The sequence below is a fragment of the Melopsittacus undulatus genome, chromosome 1 (assembly GCF_012275295.1).
Source record: "Melopsittacus undulatus isolate bMelUnd1 chromosome 1, bMelUnd1.mat.Z, whole genome shotgun sequence".
Classification (NCBI taxonomy): Eukaryota; Metazoa; Chordata; class Aves; order Psittaciformes; family Psittaculidae; genus Melopsittacus; species Melopsittacus undulatus.
In genome coordinates, this window is record NC_047527.1 from 47,798,105 (window position 1) to 47,813,236 (window position 15,132).

The window sequence follows — 15,132 nt, forward strand, 5'->3', positions numbered from 1 at the left end:
CCTGATTTTTTTTCTTTGTCATGACTGAAATCCCGGACAGCAGCACTGCCTTGTCAGTCCTGTACTCATTACTTCCTTGGGTTAATTGTATGTATTCAGTGCAGCCTGGACCTTTTCTGTATTCTTTCAAAGAACCTTCTTCCCTACTAGGCTGAGGGATGAATGATGTCCATTTAGTATGTTATCCAGAATAAGGAGCCTCAGAGTTAGTGATCCACACAGTATTTATCTTCTGTGGTACTTTTATTTCTTCAGTCATGTAGGGGAAGAACCCTGTTTTAGGCCAGACTGGGATGAGGGAAGATACAAAATCTGGGGTTGAAACAACAGAAAGAGTTAAGAAGAAAGAGAATCAAATAACAAAAGAAATGGCCAATAAAGGACAGAAATGTTTAGCTGGAAACAGTTACGAGAAATGGGAAGATACTTCATCTGGGAACCACATTCTAGTGTTAATTTGTAATACAACAACAGAAAGAATTATGAACTTGCAAGACCAGCAGTTCTCTTTTTTTCTTTGTGCTAATGGCTTGTCTCCTCAGGGTAAACTTATGTAGTGTTCCAAGCCATAGTGCTTGAGGATACACAAAAGGGAAGAACTTAATGGTGGCAGTTATTCAAAATAATTTCCAATGCCTCACTTTCACTTAGCTTCCAAATACAAAATGACAGCTTTTAGGTGGCACTCGGAATGCTGCGGGTCTGTTGCTGAGTAAAAACAAAGCACAAATTGGCTTTGCTTATTACAGTTATAATTGGAAACTAACATCAGTTCTTAAAGTAGTAATTTCTAATGCTTTTATATCTTGCTTTTAAAGAAGTGATTGTAGGATAGTTTGTGAATTTCATTTATACAGCCAGTCTTCCACAGCATGCTTTAAATGCTCTTTAAAGCATAAAGAATAGTTTCCTTTGCATGGTCACTTCTGTGCCTGCTTCCTGCCTGCACTTAATCCTTCCTGCAGAGGCTTAGAGCTGTAGGTGGTACATGAGTTCTACACTGCAGAGCTTTCAAATCATAATACTTAGTAAGGCTATCCTTATTAAAAATGAGTACAATAACAAAGCCCCCCTAACATTAGGTCATCCGTCCTATTTTCTTTTGAATCCTCTTTTTGGAAGATGGGTTGTCCTACCTCTTATTTGTGTGCAGGAAATAAAATCAGGTAAACTTGTGTATATATAAAAGATAAATATGTACTTGCATGTGCTGTTTTCATAGTGAGTGAAAGTAACTGAAGCTGCTGTTGAAGAAAAGATGTTAGATGGAAGAAAAGTTTTTTTTTTCTCCATTATCCTTCATGGGTTACTCCTTTCAGAAAGGTTTTGTAGGTTTCAATCTCATACTGTCAGACTGCGTTACAGTTTACTAATTCAGATGATAAGAATAGATGCTTCCAGCCTCCTTGCTCCTCTGCTACTGTGGAGAATGACCATCCATGCCAACCTCCAAGCACATGACAAGGTCTTTCTTGAGTTGTGACCAAAATGTAATTTACCTGTTTTGTCTTTTAGGCAGAAGTAAATCCAATATGGGTTGGACACCACTTCACCTTGCTTGCTACTTTGGGCATGCTGTTGTAGTAGAGGATTTGCTGAAGGTATGCTTCTGCTTGCTTCTGTGAAGGCAGAAAATTCATTGTTCTTGAAGTAGTTAATATTTATTCAGGTTTTTGTGATAGAAGAAAGGCAGCTTTGTAGGGAGACAGAGTCACTACTACAGTTTATCTGCATGTAATGTAGGGATAAATGATTGTTAAAACTAAGGAATTAAATAATTGCAGTATGGGTCAGCCCAGTTGAAAGGACCCAAAATAGTGGCAGTGAAAGTCTATACAGTGGTACACAGTTGTACTCAGCAGTTTTTACGTTAATACTTAGTTAACTTTCTCATGAGTATGTGTGTTTGTATAACCATCTGATTGTAGGAATTAAAGATGTATAGTATCTAAGTATGCACTCATAACAGCTTCAGCCTTTTTCAAGCTTAGTGGATATCTGCATATAATAAGCCAGCATCTGACACTTGTAATGCAGATGCTTCAAAGACCTGTCTAGTTTACTGTGATACATAGATTATATAGCTTAGGCAATTACAGTTACTGAGTTGTGGGAAAGGCTATAATAAAAATAATAATCTGTAATGTAATTGTATGTTGTGCATTGAAGTGTGTCCAGAATTCTGTGCCAAGTAATCTGTTTGTTTCTTCCCAGGTGCAGGCTCACATAGTATAATTTTTTTTTCTAACATCATTGAAATAATGAACACATGGTGAACTTGAAGTGATAAACCTCTGTTATCAGAGATGACCTGTTTGTATTTTGGGAGCTATATCTGCACTGCATTTGCAATTGGTTTTGACTGAATTTATTTGTTTGCCCTCAGCTCTCAGGGTAGTTTCAAGTAATCCTAATTGTATTTATACCCTACTCATGTTGGAAAAATTTTGCTGTTGATGGCAAGAACATGTTAAGCAGCCTCAAATACTTGAATTTCATTCTAAATAAAGGCTACCAGCCATACTTATGACTCTAAAGGAGGAAACAAAAGTGGGATTTCTTTAAGAAGTTCTTCTCTAGCGTGCACACTTACTTAGATAATGCTGTTCTCAATCCAAGAGGGCTACTTTCTTCTTTGCCCATAGGGCTCTTGAAAGAGTATTATTTAAAGAATAAGTTAGTTAAAGAAATAGTAAAGGAGGTTGTACACCTCTGAAAGCTAGGCATATATAGGTGTGTGTGTGTGTACTTGTGCCTAGATTTTGTGCTTAAAGAGCAAGTGAATGAGGAATTATCAGAAAAAGAACTCTGGAACTAGTCAGGTTCATCAACCAACTTTAGGCAGGCAGCAGTGACCTGGGTAAATTATGTGATTTTAAACATATGTGACAAAGTTAAGTGAGTTCTGCCCTCTTTTTGACCTTTTGAGGTTAGGTAAAGCAGTGTAGAAGAGCTGCTTAAAGAAAGGATAGGATTTCTTGGTTTCCTGAAACAGTGCCTGTGCAGTGTGGCAAGCAGTCTTCCTTCCAGGTAAAAGGTGTGAGATGGACAAATTGTGTAATAAGAGGAAGGGACATTCAAGCCAAAGACTGTAGAAGACAAAAGTGAGAAACTTTCACTTCAAGTGAAAAAACAGTAATAGGTTCCTGGAGGGAACACTGCATGTTAAACCAGGAGCACCAGGAGGCTGGTGTTAGTGTGAATCTGTAATAATACATATATGTGTGTTATACAGTAGCACTGCAGTTCTTTCATTATGTTGTCTGGGTTTTTTTCCAACATCTAAACCCCCAGCCCTCATAAATACCCCCAAAGCAAACTGACAGTGTCCTCATTCCCTGTGTTAAACTTACTTTCCATATGCCTTCTTCAAAGTGAGAGGCCTGGAAAACACGCAGGAGGAATTTCCTTTTGAAGCAGTTTATAGAATGCTGGTTATAGATTTTATGTATGTGGTTTCTTTGCTTTCTGGGATGGCTGTATTACAGTTCTCATCTAATTTGCCATGAGGCCTATATTAGCCTCATGTCCTCCCCTTCCCCCCAAGTCAGAGGGGATAGCTATGTAGTTCTTGCTGAAAGGACATTCAGTTGTCTTTGGGTCTTGCTGTTTAGGCTGGTGCAGATGTGAATGTGCTGAATGACATGGGGGACACTCCACTCCATCGTGCAGCTTTCACTGGACGTAAGGTAAAGTATGTTGGCTTTTTAAAGCTTCAGTTGTAGAACTGGGGAAATACTAGCAATAAGATCACTTTGTAAAGATGTTTTTACAGTGTCTAAAAATGGCTTACCCGTTTTGGTACAGTGCATTCAAAAAGATTAGTCATATTGCCTAGATGCTGTAACTCTGTCCAAAACAAAACCATGGTACAAAAATCATTATTTTGAAAATGGGAGAACATTGGCCCATGGCTTCCCTTGGTATACTTTATGTCCGTTTTTAGCTTTCTGTTGTAAAGTTTTTGCTGGCAGACAGAAAAAGAAATAATATTTGCATTCACTTGTAGCACTGTGCATTAGTTGTGTGTAACTAATTTACATTGCTTCTGTTATGCTTATTATGTGTGTCAGACAATGCTGAAGCATAGCACTATCTCTAGTGGCAGATTCTAATTCCTGTGTAGAAACCAGTATAAAGATCTTTCATCTACTATTGAAGTACAACAGGTTAATTCATGTTTGTGTCTGATATGTTTGCAGTAAAAGGATTAGGGATTGCTCCTCCCAACTAATTGTATATTTACACAGAGTAACAACATTGTTTTAATCTTAGTGGCTTTTGGAGTGGAAAAAAGAAAATTTAGGACACATTGGTCCATTTGGTGTCTGGAAGTGCTGTTTCTTCACAGAAAACTAGAACTAAAGGGTTTTTTATAGGTCTGTAATGTCAGATTAGTTTGTTTCCCACAAGCTGCTATCATTCCCAAACTAGTACTGACCCCATGGATAACCTCTTGGCCCTTTAGAAGGAGTGACTATATAGTTAGTTGCTCATCAGAAGAGCTATTCTTTCTTTTTATCTGTCAAATTCGGCATTCACTCCAGGTACACCAGCTTTTAAATCTGAGCAGGTCTGTTCACCTAAAACAGATCTGTTAGTTCTTTCAGCCTGAGGCGTGTGAGAGGGGAGGTTGCAGTTAGTCCTACTCTCTAATCTCCCTAAAACATCCCTTCCTGTTTTTGTAAGTCAGCAGTGGTGAGAAGCCGTTACACAGCACATCTCACAGGATGTTAGTAGCTGCAAAGCCTGATTGTGGCCTTGCCATAGCAGAGAGAGATAAGCAGTGTTTTTCAAATTGTTTTCCAGGAGGTGGTGATGTTACTCTTGCAACATAATGCTGATACTTCTATCGTTAATGGGAGTGGAGAGACTGCAAAAGAAGTTACTCAAGATAAAGACATAAGGAATATGTTGGAAGGTAACTTTAATAGGCCACAGCCTGTTTTGTTTTTTCCAACGCTTGTACGTTGTAAAAGCTGACTCTTCTTCTGCAAGTTACAGAAGCTCAATTGATTTTTTTTTTTCTTCCTAATGACCAAATTTAAAGGGAAGTCATAGTTAATGTCTGCAAGCAACTTGGAGAATTAAGTGTTGTGAAAGCCAACAGCATTATTAAAGTAACTATTTCAGCCCTGCTGGGGTAATCCTTGCTACGGCTCTGAATGGTACATGGCAAGCAAAGCCTTAGCTGACTGTAAGAGGAAGAGCTCAAGTCTAGGGAATTAAGTGACTTTGTGCCAATGAAATAATTAACAAGCAAATTTCTGAACAATTTGCAAAGGTGACCTGATTTTGAATCAGATTTAGAACTTGCTATTCCAGTGTCAGAAGTTATGTCAAAAGGAGGAAAAAAATAATAAAAAATTTAAAACCCCCTTTGTTACCTCCATTGCCTCACAGGTGTTGAAGGTGAGGTAGGTGGTGTCCAAATACTTATATAGGCTCACTGCTTATAGTTCTAGAGAGTTCAAGAGCTGTGTTGCTTCCTGGGGTTATGTGATATGCATAAATGCTGCTGAAGGTGTGTGTCTAGTACATGTATGTGTGAAAAGTTATCTCTCTTCTGATTCTGTATGTAAGTGCAGCTTATCTGCTGGATTGTTAAAGACTAAAATTTCTGTAGGATGATAGGAAGAGTAGAAGAGAAACTGAAAAGAACACAGGAAAGATCTGATGGGAGTGTCACATAGTTCCCCTGTTTCCCTTTTACTAGGGAATGGGTTTAGGTTGTGTTTAAAAAAAAAAACCAAAACACATGTACATGTATATGTTGTTACACTCATGTATCTTTTCAAATATTACATAGTTTTGTTCTGACACAGACTTCTGTGAATAAATATTCCATTTCTACGTGTTCCAAATAAAAAATACTGGAAACTTGTGCTTTTCTAGTCTCGTTTTGATACAGTTTCTTGAGCATTCTATATGTACTTGCTACTTTATTGAGACTGACCATAAACTTGGGTGGCTTTCTGTTTTTTAATAGCAGTGGAAAGAACACAAGAAAGAAAACTGGAAGAAGAACTCTTAGGAGCAGCAAGAGAGGGGGAAACAGGGAAACTGACTGCCTTGGTAAGAATTCAAGTTGCTGTAATTTATGTCAAGTGGTTCAAGTCATAATGTAACAACATATGTCATTAGGCCTTGCATTTCTAAGTGAGGTGACTTCAGATTATGAGTGCTGTGTACCTCATTACCTTGGTAAGGTGCTGAACCCTCAAGGGTTTTCCAGCCTCCTTGTTGTTAGCTGCAAAATAATGCTTTTTCGGCTTTTTTCATATTTCTCAATACTCTGTAACTAACAGTGTAATGGTTCTAGATCTACTGACTTAAGCTTATGTTTTGTGGATACCTTAATTTAGTCATGGATGCCTAGGTTTTCACCACAACATGGTGTATTTTAAGTCTTGAAAGTAAGGTTTTATTATCATATGTTGCAGCTGAAGTCCATTTTTAAATGGACAGTCATCTGCATAGCACAATTCCTGCTGAGTAGGAATTGAAAACTGTGTATGCACACAGTCATAGTAGCTCAAGCTGAGCAATACCATGGCGTGGTGAGTCTATTGGAGAAGCAAAACACAGAAGAATTGAGACTGGAAGGTGTCTTTTTGAGACTATCTAGTCCTGCTCTTATTTGCAAAGCAGAATAAAATAGAGCAGGTTACCCAGGACCATACCCAGTTGGGTTTTATTTTTTACATGTCCAGGGTCTTAATTCTTGAACTAAACCTTTTGAGAGTCCTGAAGAGTTTACTGGAAGTAAAACATGCAGTATTTAACACTTGGTTAGCACTTTAACTAATGACTTCTAAGCCATCAGAGCAGTCCGAATACATCTGTGTACTTCTAATGGAAAATTCACAAGCCTGAGACTTGTATAGTGAGAAATTTGACATTCTCATCTGCCTAGAAGCCACAGTGAACACCTATTCAAAATCTGTTTCCATCCTCTAAATTCTGGTCTGAAGAGGCCTTGTCCTAACTCCTCATATGAAAACTATTTTAAAATCTTTGATCATCCTTGTAATTTTTATTTGTACTTTTTGTACTCTTTGAAATGGAGAGGGAACCAGAGCTGTACACAGCACTCAAAATGTGGAAGAAAGGTGCATTAATACACTGTCATGATTGTATTATTTGTAATTAAAACACTGGCATAACTGATCTGTTCTTGATTTTGGTAACTTTTTACGCTTGCAGCATTTTATGCTGCATGCCTGCTGACTAAGCTTTAAACTGATGTAAAGACAGCTCCTCATAGAAATCTCTCATTTAATGAACTACTTTCTCTTATGTGCCATTTAACCATGTAACTCTTTGCATGCACATTTAACTCTTCCTGTAAACATTTTCATTTCTAAATGATTTTTAAACTATTTAGTATTGAGCTCTGTATATGTGAGAACAGGTATATGTTGACCTCTAAAACTTTTCAAAGTACTTGCCACACATTTGACCTTGATGCAGTTCTTTAGGTCAGGTCATAACTGATGTTTCTTGAATTGTTTGGTGAGTGCTTGGACCTCTGGCCATTGAATTACAATTTTAAAACTCATTTTGACTCTTGAGGAAGTCCAAAGAACTTTCTCTCCTTACAGTTCTATGGTGTAAACCTCCTTGACTTTCCTACCCTTAGGTTAGTACATCTATGGAGGATTTGTGTACCTCTTCTGAACTGCCCTCTTTATCTTGAGACTTTCTCATACTTTGCCTACTGATTTTTCAGGCCTTTCTGCTCCTACTGTATTATTTAATCTTTTTTATTAGCTATTATGCTCATGAATATCTGCTTACATCTACTTTTACTGTGAGACCTAACACACCAGAACTTGTTCTCTACTGCCCTGCTTTTACAGCAGAGTGCCACATCCATGAAAGATACTATTTTATTACTAGCTTTTATGTTCCTTGATTTTTTTTTTTACCAGAAAAGACCATACTGCGTCTTGTAACACAGTTTTCTGGAAGAGGTAGTTTAATGGGACAGTCTATCTAAACCTTCTAATTGGACTTCAGGTCACTTATTTTTCTGCCTTTCCTGCACACACTTCATAACTGCTCCTGCTGTAGAAGCTTCTTGAAGTCAAATGGTCGTGATGGCTTTGTGCTGCTCCTTGTCAAGATTCTCACTACATCACAGTATGTTTTGCTACTAAAAGCTAGACCTTCAGTAGCTGAATCTTAACCCAGGCTTTTTAGTTTATCTGGGGCAAAACCAGTATGTTTTTCCTGTGAGTTCTCAAATGTACCATACACTTACTGAAATTACTGGAGATCTTTTTATCTCAATTAGTTGACAATTAATTGCTGCTCTGGAATCCTATTATTATGGAACAATTTTTCTAAGACAGCATTTGGCCAATGCAGAAGGCTTAAACTGAGTTTCTCTAAAACTGTTGTCATGCATTTGTGACTCTAGTCTCCTAAGACTGCTTTATAATGGCTGATTATTGTGTAGAATGGTTTGGGTAAGAAAAGACCTTTAAAGATCATCTATTCCAGCCCTGATGTTTGCATCCAATACTGATGTATTTGAAGAAGTGCAGTGGTAATTTATGGTTAGTATTGTTATGCTTAATGACCATTCTCTTCAATGGTGTCAATTTCTCAAAATATGTTGTGTCCAAAGAAAACTCAGGGTTTTTTTTCGTTTTTTTTTTTTCTCCTCTGTAACATTAGAGCAGCTATATAAAGTTCACACAGTAGTTAACACTTCAGAACACAGCTAAATTGTAATTGTATAACAGACTGCCTATACGGAGACCTTCTAAATCGCCTAGGATAGCTCAGTCACTGAGAGTGTCATGCCTGCCACCCTCCTATACGAAGTTTTTACTCTCTGAAACCAGATGGCTGCACAAACTTGTTCTGGATTTAGCACTAGCCTGTGCTAACTTTCAGACTGTGCCTGGGAGTCTTCTACAGGGAGCAGTAGGTTTTGACAGTAGAATCTAACAGGGCCATTCTACCAGTGTAAGTGGCTGAACTGCAGTGCTGTGCAGCTCTATCTGGAACTGTGCAATTGTGTACGATAAATGTTTCCATGTTCTGCAGTAGAGGTGAAAGGTGTACAGCAAGCAAAAAAACTGAAGTTTGTTACTCTAGCTGAACATCTTGATTGCTGTAGCTCTTGCCTTCTCATAACACTTGCTACATGCCCTCTTTGTTGGCAGATCTACCATGAAGTATGCTAGTTAGGAACAGCTAACTTTGAAAAGAATACATGTGGCATTTGGCAAGGGATCAAAACTGATAACTAAGTACAACTTTGTTTTTGCAGTTGAACAGGCCCAAACCACCTTACATCAACTGTACAGATCAGATGGGGAACACACCATTGCATTGTGCAGCGTACCGTGCGCATAAGCACTGTGCATTGAAACTTCTAAAAAATGGAGCAGATCCTAAAAAAAGAAACAAAAATGGTGAGTAGCAACTGCAAGTACACAAGGTATTTAGAGGACACAGAAATTCAACAGCTTCTATAAGCTATATTACTTACCGCCCAATGTTCAGGTGGTGTTTTACAAGCTTTATATTACTAATAAAGGAAGCCCAGCATTGACTAAATTGCAGGAGACTTAAGAACTGTAGCAAAAAACTTATGTATGATTTTATTTTTCAAACTTACTCATTTCTGAAAAATTTACCTGCTGTCTGTCTTAATAATGAAATGTGCCTGACTTTTGTTTTCTTGATGCTAAATGGTGAATACAGGTAACAAAAAAGGAGTGGTAAGATTGGAGATGTGGCCTGGACAAGGTGACTCTTAAGAAGGTGGCTTCTAATGAAAGCAAATCCAGGAAAACTTTATGCAGATATTCTATGAACTGTGTAGTTGTCATCTGATTAAAGATGCCTCTATCTTGAGATCTGTGAAACTTCTGTACTGTTTTTATAGCTAAAGAGCTAAAAACAAGTAAGAGCAAAGGCCTTTCTGTGGCTAGTGGAACTCTGAAGGGTGGGTCAGTGCATAAAAGTTTAGAGCCTTTTTAGTCTTCTGCCCCCAAGGAACTTGCATTCCCGAATTCCAAGTAAACATATAAACTTGTGGGACTAAACTTCGGTCGATAAACAGAGTGTCAGAATATTTTTAAGTACATCTAGGTTTGTTTGCATCAAATTCTCATGTTTCATCTTGGTTACTAAACAGATCAGACACCCCTTGATCTAGCCCAAGGTGCAGAAATGAAACTGATACTGGGAGGTAAAACTGGAAAGGTAGGAACTTTTGTATCCATTTAAAATGCCAAGGCTGTCTAGTTGAAGCTATTCCTACATGAGCTTTATTTCTATGCAGGTCATCAACAAACCCTTGAGACGATATGAAGGTCTCCTATGGAAGGTATATCTTGCTTTTCTAAAATAGCTTGCAAGACCATAAAGTATGTCCTTTTCTGTACTTAGTGAGAATTACTGTATGAAGGAGCTTTTCAATAATACATTTGTTAAATTATTTTAGTATAGTGGATAAATTATAGATGGGTTGGCTGAGTGGAGCAGTTACTAGATTCGTAGCACTTTAATCTTAACCTCAGTTCCTAAAAACTGTCTCTTTTTTTTCTTCCTTTTTTTTTTATTTCTTTCCTGAATGGATGGCTTTGACAATGTATGACTGATATTGCCACAAGTTCAACATCTTCAAGAAATCTTAAAACCTAGGTGACAGATGTCAGTCAAACGGTTGTTTAAAGCTTGTTTTGCTCTGATACTTAAGTGACTATTTTTTCCCTTGTTAAAAAAAAGAGAAAGTCTCAATGTAGATGAATGCTTAGGGTTTGTAGTCCTTAATGAAATCTTTGAAGTTGCTTCAGTGTAAATTTTGTTATTCCCTCACAATTGTCTTAAAAGGAACTGATTTAAGACCAGAACTATGTACTGAAGTTTGTGAAAGGTAAAATGTTGTAGTGGGTATCTCGGAGCGTTTTATAGAGTAGAATTGCCTGGTGATTGTCAATCCCTATATTAGAAAAATGCAGTATTTAATACTTCTGTTGAGGCTGCTATTCAGTACAAACTGAACTTTTGTCTTTAGGTGTTTCCAAAAAGAAAGTATGTTCTCACGTTGCTGTGATTACCAAGATGTGTGAAACACAAAATGGCTTCCTAATGACTGCCAGTTTTCTGTAATAGCCTTCAAGCTATCAAACTTACTAGGAATAACAACCCTTCCTCTGTTAGCCTCACTTCGTCTTTTTTTGTTCTGTGAGGGGGTTTTTGTTTATTTTTTAATTATTTTTTTTTAGAGCTCACGATTTTTTGGTTGGAAACTCTATTGGATAGTTCTAGAACATGGAGTCCTTTCCTGGTATCGGAGACAGTAAGTTTTGTGTTTCACTTTCTGAAAGGCAATTTAAATACTTCCCATCTTCACTTTACTAAATCTCTTTTTCTTTCAAAGAGCTGATGCAGTGAATAATGATCATCGTCAGGGATGCAAGCATCTAACACAAGCTGTCTGCACGGTAGGAAGTGAAATTACTTGTAACTACTGTTGGGGGGGAGGTGTTTATGTGATGGTGATCCAAACACATAGACAGTGAAACTTGAGGTAGGTTGTTAGACATGCTGTTTCAAGAAGCAATTGTTCTTGTGAAGCAAATTATTCGTACATGGAAATTGTCCATAAATCTTAAATATCCTATGCTTCTTTCTGAAGTCTTGAAGATTCAAACATAAGGCTTCCTAACAGGGTGCTTCTTCAGTTGTGCAAAACAACTGTTTAGAGCACGTGATGAAGAATAGCAAAGCTCTAGTTCCTCCTGTAGCTGTCAATGGTGACTTATGACCAGTTGTGTCACTTCAGCTGATCTCAGCTGGAGAACTGATCAGTTCTGAAGGCGACTTTTGGAAAATTTCCTTAAATTCTGTTATGCCTGTGTGAATCTCTTTTGGAAAAGGTGAACAGAGGGGAAAACAGATCAGGCGTCAGAAAGATTAAATGCTTAAGGAAAATGTATTTAAGATAATTTTGGTGCTTTTTCTTCTATAACTAACTTGTCCTATCTCTACAGATTGGCACCACAGGTTCCGCTAAACTATAGTTACACTCTTACTATATGAAAAGTGACTCCTGCTTTTCTACATCTACAAATTCCTTAATATTGGTGATCATATGCCATTGCTGAGATTTTGTCTGAATCAAGTGATGCAATTATATACTATATTGACATAAACCCCCTCTATATTATCATTCACAATGTGAAGTACAAGACAGCGTGTTTTGTAAAACTGTTCTGACCAAGGTTTTTTATTAACTATAGTTGTTTTGCATCAAAACTAAGGCAAAACCCATTCTGAGTCAAGAGGATTTTTCTACCTTGCTTAGTTTTAAGTTTTTTCTTTTCTTACTGGTACATTATACTAATTTTGTGTTTTCTTCTCGTTGCTTTAGGTAAAATCTACAGATAGTTACTTTTTTTCTGTTAGATGTTTTGATGACACTGTTCATCGTTTCAAGATACCTAAAAATAGCCTTCCATCTCAAACCAGAGAGGTAAGAATGACTCTTTATCAAAGGCTTAAAATGTAATAACTTCTGTAACTACTAATTTGCATACTACCCACTGTAGATGCATTAGTAGCAGGTTCGGTATCTTGATCTTCAGGACTTGGTAACATAAGTGCAGGTAACTGAATCTTGTAACCTGACTATAGACTAAATAGCAAAAATGGACAGATTGTCATTCTCTTTATAATTAGTGTCACCTTGTTGTCCAGCTCTGTGCCTGTATTATGCTCTGTAGTCTAACTTCCTCTTTTTAACTTCTCCATGTGGTAAATTCCTATTTCAGCTTCCATTGAACTTTCATGGTTCATTATCCCAAACAAAAGAATGCTTAATGGTGCATTCTACTCTTAGCCATTCTCCCAGATGACCTAATAACTTGCATTTTTCTCAAGGGTGGGTCTGAAACAAGAGAGTAACTTTTTTTTTTTAAGGGCTATTTGTACTGTAGTTATTGTACTTCTTTAGGTGTATTAACTGGAGATGAAGTAAGGGTGCAGGCAGCTGGAGTACTGTGTCCACTTCTGGGCTCCCCACTGAGACATGAACATACTGAAGAGAGCCCAACAAAAGGCTGCTAAGATGATTAAAGGAGCCAGAGGATCTCCTATATTGAGAAAGGCTGAGAGTGCTGGGACTGCCCAGAGAAGGGAAGGGTTGGGGGATCTTGTCAATGTATGTAAAGACTTGAAAGGAAGGTGCAAAGAGGGATGGAGCCAGGCTGTCTTCAGTGTGTGCCCATTGCCCATGCAGAGGCAATGGGAACACACTGAAATACAGAAGGTTCCCTCTGAACATAAGAAGAAACTAAGGGTGACTGAACACTGGCAGAGGTTGGTCAGAAAGCTTGTGGAACCTCAATCCTTGAAGAAATTCAGAAGCCTCTGGGACATGGTCCTGGACAACCATCTCTAAGTGGTGCTGCTTGAGCTATGGGGTTAGATCAGATGACCTCCAGAGGTCCCTGCCAACTTTGGCCATTCTGTGATTTGATAAACAGGAAAAGAATGTGCTTCACATTTGATAGTGCTTAAGGTTTTGTGCACAGAGTTTGTCATGCATAAGGCAGCAGGCTTTGTCACAGGGACCTTGCTGTCTCAACGGAAACCCAAAACTGCAAAATACATTCCCTAAAGGCTTAATTGATGTGACTTTTTTTGTGACCTTGGATAGACTGAGGGGTGGGTTACATTTGTGTTTGAACTTTAATTAGGTAAGTCTGTAGCACTCTTAACATACTAAAGATAGCCTGTGGTCAATTTTAAGCAATCTATTTTCTGCTTATTAAGGTGTCTCAATTTACTAATGAATATCACATCAACAGAAAACTTTAATTTATTATTTTGTATGTATGCATGTATGGGCATTTGTATGAACTCTATGGTTTGTTTTTAATTTTTTCCACTCAGAGTTGGCTGGAAGCAATAGAAGACCACTCTGCATATAGCACACACTACTGCACACAGGAACAGTTGAGTAGTGATGAAGAAGATGATGCAGTACCTGTTACATACCTACAGGATACTCTGAAAGTATGTACTGAATTTGGCTCATGTAGAGGCTCATGTAGAGGCAACCACCTAGAGGTGGTTGCAGATTAGTCCTGTTTCAAAATACTTTAGTGTATTTTTTGCTAAAAGTAATGATTTTTTTATTCCCATGGATTTGTAAATGTTACTTGTATTTGCATTGCTTGCTTCAGAATGTGTGGGGAAAATTACATGTTTATCATAGCCACAAGGATGTGATTTTCAGTTTTACTAGCCCTAATGCAAGGTAGAAAGTTGCTTGACTCTTTAGCCAGGAGAGGGAGCCTTGTGTACTGTACTTGGTAAGACAGACTGGAGGATAACAAAGCTAACCTTCAGTGAGCTCTACCTCTATAAAACCGACAATGAAATGGCTTAGAAATTACTCTTTTAACATCTCAGGTCACATTAGATCTGTTGTAACACTGACTGTTCAGACTTGCAATGAAAGTGAATCTTCCTTGATAATTCTAGTATTCAGTTTGTGATTCGTGCTTTTTGTGATACATAAACTTCTGAAACTTTTTACTTTAAGGGAAAGTTGACACTATAATGCAAAAATCTTCGTGTGGCTTCTGCCATACCTTGTGGTACAAGAACTCAAAGTAACCTTTGGCACAATACAGAAGATAACTGGTGGTAGCAGTTCTCAGCAGCCTACAGAAGAAGACAGTATTATCTTACAGATCAATCTCCAAATTCAAACACTGGCTTGGAATATGATCTTGGGCTGGATTCTTGCAAGTTGTTGTACTTGCTGTACATCAGTCAACCTATGCATTTGCTTATTTTGGCTTCTTTGTCAAAGAATAAGCAAAGGCTCTTTCTGGGTTTTCAGACTTCTTAAGAAAGAGGTGGAAATGCAAAAGAGGTACATACAGCATAGCTTTGGGGCTTGGTTTGCTATGCTAATTTAAAGAGAAACCAGTCAGCAATATAATGTGCAGCAAACTTCTGTTTTGTACTTCAAGGTACTTAAAGTAATTTCTTTCCGCTTTAATGTATCTGTCACTGGCAGTCTTTGTTAAGATCTAATGCTCTCCAAAGTTAAAAATTTCAGTACAGTTAAGAGAGTTCTTAGAACAAGGC

General features: G+C 37.8%; 1 protein-coding gene across 2 annotated transcripts in view; it reads left to right on the top strand.

The window, feature by feature from the left end:
- Positions 1–15,132, top strand: part of OSBPL1A (oxysterol binding protein like 1A) — a 75,747-nt gene that overhangs the window by 8,367 nt on the left and 52,248 nt on the right. For both annotated transcript variants that reach the window (XM_034074645.1, XM_034074648.1), the window contains 11 exons: positions 1,516–1,601; positions 3,615–3,689; positions 4,810–4,921; positions 5,990–6,075; positions 9,287–9,431; positions 10,160–10,227; positions 10,307–10,351; positions 11,253–11,326; positions 11,408–11,471; positions 12,401–12,502; positions 13,924–14,046. In XM_034074645.1, coding sequence (XP_033930536.1) covers positions 1,516–1,601; positions 3,615–3,689; positions 4,810–4,921; positions 5,990–6,075; positions 9,287–9,431; positions 10,160–10,227; positions 10,307–10,351; positions 11,253–11,326; positions 11,408–11,471; positions 12,401–12,502; positions 13,924–14,046 — 980 coding nt within the window. The remainder of the gene's footprint in view (positions 1–1,515; positions 1,602–3,614; positions 3,690–4,809; positions 4,922–5,989; positions 6,076–9,286; positions 9,432–10,159; positions 10,228–10,306; positions 10,352–11,252; positions 11,327–11,407; positions 11,472–12,400; positions 12,503–13,923; positions 14,047–15,132) is intronic.